General features: G+C 43.7%; 1 protein-coding gene across 3 annotated transcripts in view; it reads left to right on the plus strand.

Annotated features, from left to right (window-relative positions):
- The window catches only part of EXTL3 (exostosin like glycosyltransferase 3), a 132,514-nt gene that overhangs the window by 102,943 nt on the left and 12,566 nt on the right, over positions 1-17,005 (plus strand). For all 3 annotated transcript variants that reach the window (XM_032143944.2, XM_032143943.2, XM_058433478.1), the window contains 3 exons: positions 5,573-5,700; positions 11,853-11,997; positions 16,564-16,692. In XM_032143944.2, the coding sequence (XP_031999835.1) occupies positions 5,573-5,700; positions 11,853-11,997; positions 16,564-16,692 (402 nt within the window). The remainder of the gene's footprint in view (positions 1-5,572; positions 5,701-11,852; positions 11,998-16,563; positions 16,693-17,005) is intronic.

Below are 17,005 nucleotides of genomic sequence, written 5' to 3' on the forward strand. Positions count from 1 at the left end.
TTGCCAGGCACTATGGTCTATTCATTTTGATTAATGTCATACTAGTAATTAAAGCAATCACTTGAAAGTGAGTCTTCCTGTTCGCAAGTTACTAAGGTGTAATCATAAGGCATCTAATAGCAATATGCTGTAGTAACATGGAGAAATAGCCAGTATTGTGGGGTTGAGGGAAGAGTGTTGGTTTAATTTGAAACAAAACAACATCAACAAAAATGAGAACCTTTCCTAAACATGACACAGTCCCTCTGGTTGACTTGTTTCTTTTATGTTCGATCTGTCTTTTCTCAGATTCTTAGAGGCCGTGCTGATCTGTGAGTCTGCATTTAGAAATTTTTTTTTTTTTTTCCCCAAGATGGAGTCTCGCTCTCTCACCCAGGCCACAGTGCAGTGGCACAATCTCGGCTCACTGCAGCCTCTGCCTCCAGGGCTCAAGCAATTCTCCTGCCTCAGCCTCCTGAGCAGCTGGGATTACAGGTGCACACCACCACGCCCGGCTAATTTTTGTATTTTTTAGTAGAGACTGGGTTTCACCATGTTGGCCAGGATGGTCTGGATCTGTTGACCGTGTGATCCGCCTGCCTCGACCTCTTAAAGTGCTGGGATTACAGGCATGAGCCACCGCGCCTGGCCTGCATTTAGAAATGTTTGAGCCTTTCTGTTCTTCTGATTTTGGTGCCAGAATGGATAATAGTTGGTTTGCTGAGCTTTTGTTTAGCCATTAAGCACTGCAGCTTTGAAGCAAAACTGTTAGAAGAAAACTTTTACTCTTCCACCCATTAAGTTTTAGTTGGTGTTTGCAAAGTTTGTGAAGACAGAAATCTTTTTGTGGTTATGGGGAAAAGGGAAACGTCTTAGGTAATGAACTATAGTTAGTCTTCCAAGTGCTGTTTGGTTTACTGTCTCCTGCAGGTTGACTCTAAATCAGGGTGTTTCAGCAGTGGCACAGTGACGTTTTGGGTCAGATAATTCTCTGTTGTGGGGGCTGTCTTGTGCACTATAGGATCTGGCAGCATCCCTGACTTCTGCCCACTAGATACTAGATGCAAGTAGCGCACCCTTTTCTCCAGTTGTGACAACCAAAAATCCCTTCAGACATTGCCACACGTAGCCCGGGGCAAAATCATTCCTGGTTGAGAACCACTGCTCCGAATTCTTAAAGCTGACTTACTGACTGCAGTTACTTTTGTCAGCTAACCACAAATAAACTGTAGTGCTTGGTGTTGTGTTTCTGTGAATCTTTAACAGCTTTTCTTTTTTTTTTTTTTTTTTGAGATGGAGTCTCATTCTGTTGCCCAGCGTGGAGTGCAGTGGTGCAATCTTGGCTCACTGTAACCTCCACTTCCTGGGTTCAAGCAATTCTCCTGCCTCAGCCTCCTGAGTAACCGGGATTACAGGTGCCCTCCCCCATGCCTGGCTAGATTTTTAAAAAATTATTTTTAGTAGAGATGGGGTTTCGCCATATTGGCCAGGCTGGTCTTGAACTCCTGACCTCAGGTGATCCGACTGCCTTGGCCTCCCAAAGTGCTGGGATTACAGGCGTGAACCACCATGCCTGGCCCTTTTATTCTGATTGCTGTTCTGATTGTCAAAATGCAGTTTGCTATACCTGAACAGCTGTTGTCATCCAGCCCAGAGCAGTTGTGCTCAGAGGGTGAGCAGAGGTGGCAGGTGCCCTGTGTTCCTGGAGTCCTTAGTAGTTGTTCTCTTGTTGCTTCTTGATATCTAAGTAATGGACTTTAATAAACTTACTAAAAAAAACTAGTGTGAAATCTAGGCCAAAACACTTTTGATATTTGACCTCCAGCTCCATGACCCCACCTAAGTCTTCTAAAGCACAAGTAGGTTCTCTTGATTTGGTTGTTTGTAAATTAGATAATTTTGGATATGATCTAGATATCGAATCATTGTAGTTTTTCTTGTTTTTCATTTTCAGGTGCAGAGTTAGGTTGTTTATAGGATTGTCAAGTTTGGCAGATAAGTAACTTCAGATTTTGCAAACAGCGTGGTGCTATGTTGATTTAGCAGAGAGGGTGCTGACACACGTCTAGTAAGAGGAGGAGTTGGAATTTGAACCCAAGCTTTTCTGATTGGCTCCAAAGCCATGCCTTCTCCCTCTGTACCAGTGCTTCTCCCCATTTGATGTGCACAGGAATCCCCCAGGGGCATGTTAAAATGCAGATTCTGACTCAGTGGGCTTGGGGTGTGCCTGCACCTCTGCAGGCCCCGGTGGTGTGTGCTGCTGGTCTTCGCCTCACACTTTGAACTCTGAAGCTCCTTGCTATATTCCTGGTTTACTAATTGTGCCGTAGATAATCCACCTGAAGGTTAACCCACAAAACTGATAATCTACAAGCCAATATTCAAGAACTGAAGTGGTTTTTCTTCATTTTAAGCTGTGTGAGGGGGAACTGTGTTTGGCTGAATTGGCAGAATCAGTTGTGTACTGAGTGAACGCTAGGTGTGTTAGGTAAACTTGAATGTTCGAGGGGAGTTTGTTGAGGGAGTTTGTGAACAGCTACCATATGCCGTCGTTTCCAAGGCGGACCTTATTTTACATTTTGCAATCTCTGAAGTTGAGATATGTCTTACAATGGATGGCCTCTTACCATTGCTGAGCTTGCCATTCAAGTCCGGCCCCTTCTTGCCACCCTCCTGCCCTTTGGCGAGTGGAACCGACAGCTGCTAAGGTGAGCACTTGGCATCTCCTCTCCTTGCCGCTCTCTCGTCTGACCTAGGCCTCACTCGGTCCTTCGTTTTGTCATTGTGGAGTCTGAGCTTAGGATACCCTGGGCTGTACACTTGGGGATATTTATGCTGGTCAGACATGCTGCAGGGCAAGGTGGATTTCTCGGTCTGTTGCTCGGCTTGGACATCTGTTAACTGTGGTGGCGAATCTGTTACAGATCCTTCTTTGTCTTGAGTTGGGCAGGAACTCCTCTGGGGCTGAGGTGAAGTCTTAAAGAAAGCTCTGGCCAAGAGTGTTGGCTCTCACTTGTAATCCAGTCACTTTTCTTGGAAGGCTGAGGGAGGGGGAATGCTTGAGACCAGAAGTTTGAGGCCTAGCCAGACCGTGTCTCTACAAGTTTTTTTTGAAATTACCCAAGTATGGTGGTACATGCCTGTAGGTCCCAGCTACTTGGGGAGCTGAGGCAAGAGGATCAATCACTTGAGCTAAGGAGTTCTAGGCTGCAGTGAGCTATGATAGCACCATTGCACTCCAGCCTAGTGACAACTCAAGACTCCATCTCTTAAAAGAAAAAAAAATTTAAGTTCTGTAATCAAGTAAACAAGGGATCATCAATTTCACATGCCTTCTTAATTGGCAACATTGTTTTTCCTTGATGGTACACAGATTAATAATGCATTTTCAGGCCAGGTGTGGTGACTCATGCCTGTAATCCCAGCACTTTGAGAGGCTGAGGCAGGCAGATGCCATGAGATCATTTGTTTGAGACCAACCTAGGCAATATGGTGAAACCTCATCTCTACAAAGATACAAAAATTAGCCAGGCATGGTGGTATCTGCTTGTAGTTCCAGCTACTTGGGAGGCTGAGGCAGGAGGATCACTCGAGCCTGGCAGGTGGAAGTTGTAGTGAGCTAGGATCGCACCGCTGCACTCCAGTCTGGGCCACAGTGAGACTCTATCTCAAAAAAAAAAAAAAAAAAAAAAAAAGGCTGAGTGCGGTGGCTTGTGCCTGTAGTCCCAGCACTTTGGGAGGCCGAGGTGGGCGGATTTTGAGGTCAGGAGTTCAAGACCAGCCTGGCCAAGATGGTGAAACCCAGTCTCTACTAAAAATACAAAAAAATAGCCGGGCACGGTGGCAGGCACCTGTAATCCCACCTACTCGAGAGGCTGACGCAGGAGAATCGCTTGAACTCAGAGGGCGGAGGCTGCAGTGAGCCAAGATTGTGCCACTGCACTCCAGCCTGGGTGACAGAATAAGACTCCATCTCAAAAAAAAAAAAAAAAAAGCGTTTTCTATGGTGGCTTTGGTTTGAAGAAGTTTATAAAGTTAACAGAAGTTTAGCAGGAAAAGGACTGGGTTTGGAATCAAAGTATGAGTTAGGACCGGGTGTGGTGGCTCATGCCTGTAATCCTTGCACTTTTGGAGCCGAGATGAGAGGATCACTTGAGCTCAGGAGTTCCAAACCAGCCTGGGGGGAACATAGTGATGAGACGTCAAGAACTCACTTTTTTTTTTTAAAGGTATGAATTAGAGTTTTGGCTCTTGCAACTTGCCAGTTGTATGACATCACTCTGGGCCTCAGTTTCTGCATGTGTAAAGTGAGAGTTAGACGCTATAGTTTCCAAAGCCCTTCTAGCTCTGAATTAATTGGATTTTAAGTGTGCTAGAATGAATTAATTGAAGTATGAGGGCTCTACATTAAGAACATAGAATAAATGATTCCCCTGGCAAGGAGGATGTGGCAAGAGGCGTCTGGACTGGACCTCCAGGGGGGAGGATGGAAGAGAAGGTATTTGAAGCTGAAGAGACATGCTAGTAGGTCACAGAGCTCCTTGGAAACCATTCATAAATTTAAGTCCTCGGATGCAATTAATTCATAATGCCAGGTAGAGGTTGTCCTCAGTACAAGTAAAACAGTCTGTTGGAAGTAAGGTGATTTTTCGTGGCATTCTAAAAAGATTGTTCTTCATGAGATGCTCTTTGTTTTTGGGGTTTGAGAACAAAATAATGGTTCCCCTTTGGTTGGACTAATTAGACAAAGACACTCTAAGAATAAAATGAGCCATCCAAGTACTGGCTCTGGTCATCATTTATATGAGTATTAGGTGGCAAGGTGAATAACACAGCTACCCACCCACTTTGTAGGTAAACTATACTTAGATATGGTTAAATAAAAATTGTTTTATTATGTAGTTGTACTGTTTGAAGCACCAGTTTCTGTTTTATGAAGGAAATACTGCTTTGCTTATATGTTGAATCACTTAGATGTGTTTTGAATTGGGATTTGCTGAAGACGCAGAAACTGTTGTACTGAGTACATGACACCTTGAAAAGAAAGAAAAAGTTTGTGTACGAGTAGTCAGCATTGTAGGTAGGAATTGCAAAGGTGAAGTAATTAATCTCCACCAGATGGGCTGTGCTCTTTTTTGGGGTTTATATCCCAAAAAAGCATTAGAATTTGGAGTCAGAAGTGACAGACTCATGAGGTTTCTGAGTTAGGTTTTAAAATTAACGAGCATGCTGGGAATTCCATAGCCATTGGAATCTCAGATCCACTCTGCCACCTTGTGTTCTCTTGGGAGAGTTGTTTTTAATTTCCCTACATCGTGTTTATTGTGTGTGTAAAATAATCCTCAGCTTTTGCTTGATTCACAAGAAAATTAGCTAACAAATGAATGAAGCTTAAAAGGTAAATCCATATACGTTTGTTGAAGTATAAGGCAGCTTTTATTCCTGAAAGGCATATGCTAGATTTTACAAGCGCGGACATCAGGCAAAATTATTCAGTAAGTCCAGCCATGGTCTCCTTGGACCTAAATACAGATTTTGTTTGGCCTTCCATAACACAGCCTTCATTTTTAATGTTTTTCCTTCCTTGTCACAGGTGGTCCGTACTGAGAAGAACAGTTTGAACAACCGATTCTTACCCTGGAATGAAATTGAGACAGAGGCCATCCTGTCCATCGATGACGATGCTCACCTCCGCCATGACGAAATCATGTTTGGGTTCCGGTGAGAGACTAATTTCCAATCAAAACTTTAGGTTGCAAGTGACAGAAAACCTGGATTAGGCAGCAAAATGAATTTCTTGGCTGATGGTAACTGAGAACCCCTTGCAGGTAGTCAGGGCTGATGTAGGATGTGGCTGGATGCAGGCTCCTAGATGGCGTTGGAGGAGTCTATCTCTCTTCATCTGTAGGCTCCGCTCTGTTCTCACAGGCCTTTCCTCTGTGGCCAGGAGGGTGGAATTCTTTGATTGGCCAGACCCTGGTTACCTGCCTGCTCCTGGTGCTGCAGGTGTATCATCCTTAAATCCAAACCACATGGGCATAGATTAGAGGCAACAGGTAGGGTAGTTCTCTAAAGGAAATAGGAAGGTTTTGTTTTTGGAGGAATGGGAAATAACTCCCAGGCATGCAGAAGTGACACGTTGCTGTGTGTTGGAGCAACGGAACAGTGCCAGGATCCTGGACCCAGAAAGATTTGGGGGAAGGAGGGTGTAAGAAGCAATGATTTAAAAGGAAAAAGAAGGGGAGGAGGAAAAGGAGGTGGTGGTAATGACGACGACGATGATGATGCTAAACATATGTTGAACCCGTACTGTGTGCCAGGGACTAGCCTAGGACTTTGTCTCATCTCATTCATCCTTCTATAATTTGATGACATAAATTGTAGCTGTCTCCATTTCATATAGGAGTAAATTGAGATAGAAGAGAACAGAACCACGTAGAAGCTAGAAAGTGGCAGTAGAGCTCTGGGTTCAAATGCAGGTTTGTCACACTCCCAACCTTCACCCGGCCTGTAACTCTCCTGCCTTCTTGAGTCTTAGGAATTGCTGAAGGATCCCACTTTTGAGGGTCACTGCAGGGAAGAGGATGGAGTAGATGAAGGCTACTCCAAGTATGTCAGGGACTGGGATGTTGGTTTAGGGACAGTTTGTTACCTGTTCATGGTGAGGTGAGTACAAAAATTGAGAGTAAGCATTCAGAAACTTGTAAAGCAATTTGACATTTACTATGAAATCCAAGTATATGATTATTTTTCTTGCAGTTCTTTTTTTTGCAACATTTCTTCAATATAATTCATACACCATAAAATTCACTCATTTAAGTGTACAATTCAGTGGTTTTAGTATATTCAGAGTTGTGCAAACATCACCATGGTTAATTTTAGAAATCTTCATCACTACTGAAAGAAACCCTGTACATATTAACAGCCACTCCCAATTTTTCTCCAAACCCCTCAGTCCTAGGTAGCCACTCAATCTTTGCGTCTCTATATATTTGCCTATTCTAGACATTTTCTAGAAATAGAACCATGCATGGCCTTTCGTGACTCTCTTCTTTCACTGAACGTGATGTTTTCAAGGTTCATCCATCTTGTAGCAGGTACCAGTTCTTTTTTTTTTTTTTGAGATGGAGTCTCACTCTGTTGCCCAGCTGGAGTGCAGTGGCTTGATCTCAGCTCATTGCAACCTCTGCCTCCCGGGTTCAAGCGATTCTCTCACGTCAGCCTCCCGAGTAGCTGGGATTACATGTATGGACCACCACCATGCCAAGCTAATTTTATTTTTTGTATTTTAGTAGATATGGGGTTTCACCATGTTGCCCAGGCTGGTCTTGAACTCCTGAGCTCAGGCAACCTGCCCGCCTCGGCCTCCCAAAGTGCTGGGATTACAGGCGTGAGCCACGGTGCCCAGCCCAAGTACCAGTTCTTCATTCATTTTCTGTTGATGGATATTTGGGTCATTTCTATTTCTTGGCTATTATGAGTAATGCTGTGAACCTTCATGTGCAAGTTTTTGTATGAACATGTCATTCTTCTTGAGTGTATACCTAAGAGTAATGTGGGTGGATTATGATAGCTGCTTTAACATCTTGAGCCTGTCAGGCTGTTTTTCACAGTGGCAACCCCATATTGCATTCTCACCAGCAGTGTATGAAGGTTCTAGTTTCTTCACATCCTCGTCAACGCTTGTTATTTTCCATTTTCAAAATTTATAGCCGTCCTAGTCATTGTAAAGTGACAACTAACTTTATATATATGTGTGTGTGTGTGTGTGTGTGTGTATACACACACATACAGAGATGGGGTCTCACACTGTTGCTGAGGCTGGAGTGCAGTGGTGCAATCTTAGCATGTGGTAACCTTGAACTCCTGGGCTCAAGTGATCCTCCTGAGTAGCTGGGACTACAGGCTCACATCACCACACCTGGCTAATCTTTACATTTTTTTTTTTGTAGAGATGGGGTCTCACTTGTTCAAGCTGGTCTGAAACTCCTGGCCTCGAGCAAGCCTCCCAAGTGCTGGGATTACAGGCATGAGCCACAGCACCCGGCCATACAGTTGTGATTTGCATTTCTCTCAACGATGTTGAGCATCTTTTCATGCGCTTATTGATCAGTTAGCCTTTGTATATCTTCTTTGGAGAAATGGCTTTTCACATTCTTTGCCCATTTTTGTTTGGATTGTTATTTATTTATTTATTTATTTTTTTCCTGAGACAGAGTCTCGCTCTGTTACCCAGGCTGGAGTGCAGTGGCGTGATCTCGGCTCACTGCAAGCTCGACCTCCCGGGTTCACGCTATTCTCCTGCCTCAGCCTCCCGAGTAGCTGGGACTACAGGCGCCTGCCACCGTGCCTTGCTAATGTTTGTATTTTTAGTAGAGATGGGGTTTCACCGTGTTGGTCAGGCTGGTCTCGAACTCCTGACCTCAGGTGATCTGCCCACCTCGGCCTCCCAAAGTGCTGGGATTACAGGCGTGAGCCACCGCACCAGGCCAGGATTGTCTTTTTATTATCATGTTATAGGAGTTCTTTATATATTCTAGATGCAAGTCCCTTATCAGAGATTGGAGTTGCACAATTTTCTCCCATTCCATGGGTTATTTTCTTGCTTTCTTGATGGTATTATTTCAAGCACAGGGTTCATGTTTCGAAGTTCAATGGGTCCGTTTTCTTTGGTTGCTTGTGCTTTGGATGTCATATTTAAGAAACCAGGCAGTTCATTTTTGTTGTATTTTACCAAAGTATGAATCTATAATAATTTTGGGGAAAAAATTAGTTCTTCCCCACATCATTTGAAAACCACTGGAGACTGGGTGTAGTGGCTTACGCCTGTAATCCCAGCATTTTGGGAGGCCAAGGCGGGTGGATTACCTGAGGTCAGGAGTTTGAGACCAGCCTGGCCAACATGGCAAAACCCTGCCTTTACTAAAAATGTAAAAATTAGCGGGGCGTGTTGGCGCGTGCCTGTAATCCCAGCTACTCAGGAGGCTGAGATAGGAGAATTGCTTGAACCCGGGAGGCGGAGGTTGCAGTGAGCCAAGATCATGCCACTTCTAGCCTGGGCAACAGCTAAAACAAAACAAAACACTGGAGTAGATTTCTTTGGCGATCTAGTTCAAATTAAGTGTGGATCCAGGATAGAGAGTTCTTTCTCTGTGCTTCTATTCTGTTCATTGAAGGCCTAACCTGACCTACCTGGCTCTGGGGCTGCCTTTGGCTTAGGCTTGTAAGAGCAGATGCTCAGATGAAAGGAGCAGTGGCTTTATTGCTCATCTGTCTTAAATCCATCTGTAAAGAATGACACATTTCTGAAAAATTAGAACATCTGTTCTTATTCTCCCCCTCCCAGCCTCTCACATTTCCTCTGACCTCTTGCTTAGTGTATTATTGAAGCAAGTCTGTTGATAGCTGTGATTAAAAAAAAATCCTGGTAAACCGAGGTGTATTTTTTTTTTACACGATAATAAGTAACTGACTCTCTCCACTTGTTTTTATGAAAGGAAAGAAGCCATGCGGTAACTCCAGGCATGATCTTTGCTGCTGCAGGTGGTAGTGGTGGGGGGCGGGCAGTAGGGAGTGTGTTTATGCTGCAGCGTGATGCAGTTTGGAGCATGCCAAAGGACTGGTGTGGTGAGCATAGTCGTGGGGTGTTAACAGGAGAACTGCCAACCCTTAGATCCAAGAATGATTTTGATAAGGAGCCCAGCTTTAAGGAGTTTGAAGCTTATTAACATAGCTGGCATTAACATAGCTTCCAAGCCCCTGATTTAGGGACTTGTTACCTTGCCCGTGCTATTTTCCAGAAGATTTGCAGGTGGTGAGAGAATGATGGGAAGCCTTTTCATGTGTCTCTTAGCTGTCATTCATGTTTGAGATTTTTAGCCTCTGGTAATGGAGCTGGTGAATTATCATCGCTGTCTATACATCCTAACCTTTTCCTACCCTGACCCTTTTCTCATGTGTTTGGGCATCCTTTGATCCAAAACCTTTCTCTTATTAATCTCCCCAATTTGCTTATTTCACCTTAATGGGAGTGAAACAGACCTAAGTTCAAAGGAAAGGGTAAGTCTAAGAATTCTTTCTTCTGGCAAAGATAGATTTGGACTCACTTCAACTTAGGTAGCCAAGAAAGAGGCAGATAGAATCAATCATAAGGGACAGATAGAAAAGGTATACCAAGACTTGAGAGCATGTGTCCATACAGAAAGGAATACACGAATGGCCAGAGTAGCATTATTTGTAACAGAAGTGCAAACAACACAGAGGGATAAATACTGTGGTTCCATTATGTGAGGTCCCTAGGTAGTCATTCATAGAGACGGAGAGTAGAATTAGGGGCTGCCGGGCTGCGGGAAGGTGGGAGTGGGGATTAGTGTTTAATGGGGAGAGAGTTTCCGTTTGGGAAGATGAAAGAGTTCTGGAGATGGATGGCGGGGATAGTTGCACAACACTGTGAATGTCCGTAATGCCACTGAACCATACGTTTAAAAATGATTAAGATGGTACATTTTATGTTTGTTTTGCCACAATTAAAAAAAAAATCAGTTGTCTAAAAAAACCCACCTAGAAGGCTGTTACATTGTGATAGAAGTTGTGATTTCTCATCTTTTGGATTAGATTAGATGCTTCCAGACTTACTAGGAGAGGAACTCTTTTGAAATAAAATCTTCTGTGTCTTAGGAACTGAAGTTCCATGTAAGTGATGAGGGAGTTTGCAGGCAGTTTAAATCTCTGGCAGCCCTTCTGCAGGCCTGTCAGGTTCTGTGGAGCTTAAACGCTTTCAGTTCTCCAATTTATCCTGTGAAACTGGGGACCAATTTTATTTGTTCTACTTTACCCATAAATTTGGAGATGATATAAAAGTTTCTACTGAAACATACTGAATTCTCCATTTATTTCTTCCATTTAATGAAAGCTTTCAGTTGTATGGTTCTGTAGGCCACTTCTCATGATACATGTTTCTCCCTCAGCCCTGCTCAAATTTGGAATTAGGAGTGGTGCAGTTCAGTAGTCTTCTGTGGTTAAACCAGTGCTCTCTAAACCTTTTTATTATGTTCCTTCTCTGTGAAAGAAAAGTGTGCAATATATGTAAATTACATACATGTCCTACTGAACTAATATGTCGTGCTTATTAAAAACAAAGCCTTTCTTAGAAAATGCTTGTTCATTCATTCATTTTTAGAGCCAGATCTTGCTCTGTTGCTCAGGCCAAGGGAGGTGGTGCAATCATAGCTCACTGCAGCCTTGAACTCCTAGGCTCAGGCAGTCCTTCCACCTCAGCCTCCCAAGTAGCTGGTAGTACAGGTGTGCTCCACCATACCCACCTAATTACAAACAATTTTTTTTTGTAGAGACAGGATCTTGCTATGTTGCCCAGGCTGGTCTCCAACTCCTTGCTTCAAGCAATCCTCCTGTGTTGGCCTCCCAAGTGCTGAGGTTACAGGCATGAGCCACCCCGCCCAGCCCTTTCTTGGAAATTAAATAAGCTAAAAAAAGAATTGAAATTGATATCATCTTTCTGCTTCTTAGTAGATTATTGTATATACCCCATTCTGGAGCCCTCCTTAGTAGATTATTTTACATACCCCATTCTGGAGATCCCCTTTCCAAACTTACGGCTTATTCTTTCTGGAAGGGCTGGAGGATGCTGACTGCTAGAGGGACAATGTGCAGGTGCTTATTAAGGAAGCTGAATATGGTACCTTATTTGCTTTTATCCTGTTTGGCTTGTTGTTGATTTTGTTTTATTTTGAAAGGATACGAGAAGTAAAAGCCTAAAGGCCAGAGCTTGTAAGGTGGAGGCAATAACTGTGAACACTTCTGATGACCCTAGAGCTCTGTACTCAGGTCTGTGTATGCACTTGTGTTTTTTCAAGGGTGTGGAGAGAAGCTCGGGACCGCATCGTGGGCTTCCCTGGCCGTTACCACGCATGGGACATCCCCCATCAGTCCTGGCTCTACAACTCCAACTACTCCTGTGAGCTGTCCATGGTGCTGACAGGTGCTGCCTTCTTTCACAAGGTAAGAAAAAGCTGGTAATAATGGCATTGACTTGGTGAGAGTTTCACTTTTGTGTGGTAGTGGAATGCTGCCCTCAGCTTAGCTCTCCTAACGCTTCTTACATGTTTCTTTTGTGCTAGAAGTGAGTTTTTTTCTATTTTTAGAGACAATGATCAAGATGCTTAGAGCAACGCTGGGATAAAAAGTCAAGATGAGAGGGCTGCCTGTACAGTTGCACATAGGCCATTTGGAAACCACTTTATCTTTGGGTGTTGGCTCTCCCTTTGTAAAACTGAGGGCACTGGGCTAAATGACACCTCAAATACCTTCCAGTTTCAACACTGCATGACTGGTCAGAATGGAGACGTGCTGTTAAGTGTAAAGTGCACAACAGCTTTCAAAAACTTGTAACAAAGGGTGTCAGATAGCTCAGTAATTGTTTATGTTGATTGCATCTTGAAATGCAGTTAGTTTGGATTACTGGGTTAAATACAATTATTGATTTTTACTGTCTCTTTTTACTTTTTGATGATGTGGCTTCTAGAAAGTTTACAGTGCTGTATGTGGTTTGCCTTCTGTGTCCGTGAGTGCCACTCTCTACCTCCCTCCTGAGGTCTTCCCGGGCCCTGAGGAATCCCTGTTCTAAGATTGCCCTGGCATTACTCCCACTGCCCACCACACAGAGCACCTCTTCTGTGCCCTGAGTCTTCTCTGAGGACAGTGCTCCCGTTAGCCTTTTCCTGTAGACTTTGAGGCACTCATTTCCCCACATCTGTGCTTTGGCACAGGGCAGGTGTAGGGAACATTTTCATTGCTTACCAATGACACTTCCCTCCCAGCTGTCACATAAAGTCTCATTTGCAGCTCCCGTCGTCTGTCTTGCTGCCATCAACCAGCCTTTTCATCGTACCCTGACAGTCACCAAAGATGGTGGCACCTGCCTCCTTCTCTTTGTCTGCATCCACGCCCTCCATGGTTCTGGCGCCTTCACTGTTCTCATGGAAGACCCTCCCACCACTCTCTCTGCATGGATGGTGAAGTGTCCCAGGGTCTAGCCTGTGTTGCTCTTCTTATTTTCCCTAGGTGTTCTCTCTCACACACAAGGTTTTGAGGCTTTTCTTAGCATCTGCAGGCTGGTGATTTCCTCATCTGTGTTCCAGCCTCGGCCTTTCTTGCTGAGGTCTGCGTTTGTATATTTCATTGTTTCCAGCATATCTCCCGTTTGTCCCTCAGACACTTCAGGTAAACTTTTCCCAGGAAAGCTCACCGTCTCTCCCTAGCTCCTTGAAGTCTTTTCTCCCTTACATATCTCCCATCTCAGATGGTGGCATCTTGCCAGTCACCTCAAATAGAACAATAAAATTCATTTTTATAGGGACTTTTTTAATTTTTTAAGACAGGGTCTCACTGTCGCCCAGATTGGAGTGTAATGGTGGGGTCTCAGCTCATTGATTGTAGCCTCCACCTCTTGGGCCCAGGTGACCCTCCTGCCTCTGTCTCCTGGGTAGCTGGGACTACAGGCACACATCACCACACCTGGCTAATTTTTTTTGGTATTTTTTGTAGAGATGCAGTTTTGCCATGTTGCTCAGGCTGGTCTCGAACTCCTGGACTCTAGCGATCTGCCCGCATTAGCCTCCCAAAGTGTTGGGATTACAGGTGTGAGGCACCGTGCCTGACATATAGGGACATTTTGAACCAGCCTAAGCAGTTATTAAACTTTCAGCTGTTCTTTTTCTTTTAAAAACTTAATGTGTGAAGTTGATACACTCATCCCATTCTTGCACTTCACCTCAGGACTTCCTTTCCTTCAGTGGGCCTTGTTTGGGCTGGGGATTGCAAGTAGAGTCAGAGGATTAGGGTGACAACAGCTGGCCAAGATTTTCACACTTGCTCAGCTAAGAAGGAGCCACTGATCTTAGCAGTGTCTACTCATACGTTGAAGATGTACTTATCTTCTGAATTGCCTTCCCAGATTCAGATTGTTCTTTAAAACCATGAATGGTCAGGTACTTCTACTTTCAAGAAATCATTTACTTAATGAAATTCAGTATTTTTCCTGTGTGAAAATCTATAAAGAAGATTACAGAGTAGCAGCGCCCAAGCCTCAGTTGGCTTACAGAGAGATTTTTGGGCCCTCTAGTGTTGTCCTATGCACTGACAACTTCTAAAAATCATAAGATTTCACAAAAAGACCTGAGCTGCAATACAAATGAAGATCAGGTCCTGTAAGGCCCTGGCTGGGGCTTCATGGCAGCTGCTACTGTAGTTGGGGCCCATGATGGGGCCTTCATGCACTCACCTGCCTGTGGCACCTCGTTTTTCTTATACCTATTTCTTTTTTTATTTTTTTGAGATTGAGTTTTGCTATGTGGCCCAGGCTGGAGTGCAGTGGCACCATCTCGGCTCCCTGCAACCCCCACCTCCTAGGTTTAGGCAATTCTCCTGCCTCAGCCTCCCGAGTAGCTGGGATTACAAGAGCATGCCACCACACCTGGCTAATTTTTGTATTTTTAGTAGAGATGGGGTTTCACCATGTTGGTCAGGCTGGTCTTGAACTCCTGACCTCATGATCCGTCTGCTTTGGCCTCCCAAAGTGTTGGGATTACAGGCGTGAGCCACAGCACCCTGCCTACACCCATTTCTTTAAAATGTCCCTCATTTGTCTTACTTGCTTGGTCCAGGAAAGCAGTTAGATTGGTCCTCTCTAATCAACAGCTGTCAAGTTTTTTTTTTTTTTTTTAAATCGTAAGTGCCTGTCAATAACACTTTTTAGACCTGTACCTAATATATATGTATATTTACTTATAAATTTTATGCATGTGTATATTACTGATAGATATTTTTTAAAGGTTGAAATAATGATGAAACAAAATTTTAAAATAATGTAATCACTAAATTCTTAAATTTTAGTGAAAGCAGTAGGATTGAATATATTTTATTGTTTTTGAAAATCTTGATTGGATACTGTGTGTTATAGCAAGTCAGGTCTGTTTCTAAATTAAACTTTTTTTTTTTTTCTTTACTTTTTGAGATGGAGTCTTCTCGCTTCTTTGTCCAGGCTGGAGTGCAGTAGTGCAATCTTGGCTCACTGCAGTCTCTGCCTCCTGGGTTCAAGCAATTCTTCTGCCTCAGCCTCCCCAATAGCTGGGATTACAGGCATGTGCCACCATGCCCGGCTAATGTTTGTATTTTTAGTAGAGACAGAGTTTCACCCTGTTGGCCAGGCTGGTCTCGAACTCCTGACCTCAAGTGATCCACCCGCCTCGGCCTCCCAAAGTGCTGGGATTATAGGCGTGAGCCACCGCGCCTGGACAACATAAATCATTTTTGACAGCAAAACCACATACTGATGGAAATACCTCTGAACAGTTATTCTGATAATGCTTTCATCAGTTTTTTAAAAATTATTATTAAAAGGCAGTTCTTATTGTTAAAATGTCATTTCTTTTAAGACATGTGTTAATATAGTCTCATCAGCATACTAAGGACAGTCACTGGCCATTTAAAGGGTCAATAAATTTGAATTACCTTTTTTAAAAAGTGTATTTTTTAAATTTTATTTATTACTCTTTTTTTTTTTTGAGACGGAATCTCACTCTGTCACCCAGGCTGGATTGCAGTGGCACAACCATGGCTAAGTGCAGCCTGGAACTCCCAGGCTCAAGTGATCTTCTCACCTCAGCCTCCTGAGTAGCAGGCAGTACAGGCACATGCCACTACATCTGGCTAATTTTTTATTTTTTTGTAGCTATGGGGTCTTCTCCCTATGTTGCCCACACTGGCCTTAAACTCCTGGGCTCAAGCATTTCACACCTTGGCCTCCCAAACAAAGCGTTGGGGTTACAGGCATGAGCCACCATGCCCAGCCTGGATCACCTTTTTGTTAAAAAAAAAAAAAAAAAAGTACAATTCATTATTTTAAGTTCACCAACTCTTAAGTACTTTGTTATAAGATAATTAGCACATTTATTCTGTGTTACAAAAAAGTTTTACTGGGACTAGCACATGGGGAAAAGAATATGGCAGCAGGGAGAATATTTAGGAGCCGATGTGGAGAATCCAGGCAAGAGACGAAGGTGGTTGGCAGTAGGGAGTAGCCAGGGCCGATGGCGAGTACTGACCAGACTCAAGAATCTGTACAGGAGGCGGCGAGGGATTGTGTGTTTCATGGTTCTGTGATTTATTGAGGTCTGAGAAAATAACCAGGCTTTTTTCTCTCCCTTATCTTTTTTTTTTTTTTTTTTTTGCCATTGTTAGAGATAAAATAGCGTTCAACTGAACCAGCATCTGACCTAGTTTGACAAATCTTTGTATTGATTTCAAAATCACTGCGGTACCAGAGAGATGATACAACATTCTGTTACTAAAGGGGGTGATGATGGCAGTTTGAATGGGATAATTCCTCATTGCAGAAGATCCACACGACAGGATGCCTCGAATCCCCTGCCCCAGTCCCTAAGTGCCAGTAATACCTCCTAGTTACTGCCACACCCACACCGCTCCTCCATCGATGCATATTTTGGCTGAAAGCCAACAACCTGTGTCTTCTAACAGAGCATGTGGTTCTTTTTCTTCCCCTGACAGTATTATGCCTACCTGTATTCTTACGTGATGCCCCAGGCCATCCGGGACATGGTGGATGAATACATCAACTGTGAGGACATTGCCATGAACTTCCTTGTCTCCCACATCACTCGGAAGCCCCCCATCAAGGTGAGGTCCCACCACTGGTGGGGCTGTGGATGCATGCATGTTTACTTCACTTGTTTTGCAGTAGTGCAGCACGTAACTGCACTGTACCTCAGAGTCCTCATTTGTACATTAGGGATGATACTACCTACCTCATCAAAGGATTGTCTGTGGGCTTAAATGAGTTGTTACTACAGGGGTCCTTCATTCCTAAGGGCAATGGATAGAAATCAGAAGGTTTGGAACTTGGGTGGGAAAGATGTTGCATCATTATTTTTATTAATGTCTTACTGGAATAAAGCATTTTCTTCAATTATGAAAGAGTCTATAATTCATA

Source organism: Hylobates moloch, unplaced genomic scaffold (assembly GCF_009828535.3).
Source record: "Hylobates moloch isolate HMO894 unplaced genomic scaffold, HMol_V3 SCAFFOLD_22, whole genome shotgun sequence".
In the NCBI taxonomy this organism is placed as follows: Eukaryota; Metazoa; Chordata; class Mammalia; order Primates; family Hylobatidae; genus Hylobates; species Hylobates moloch.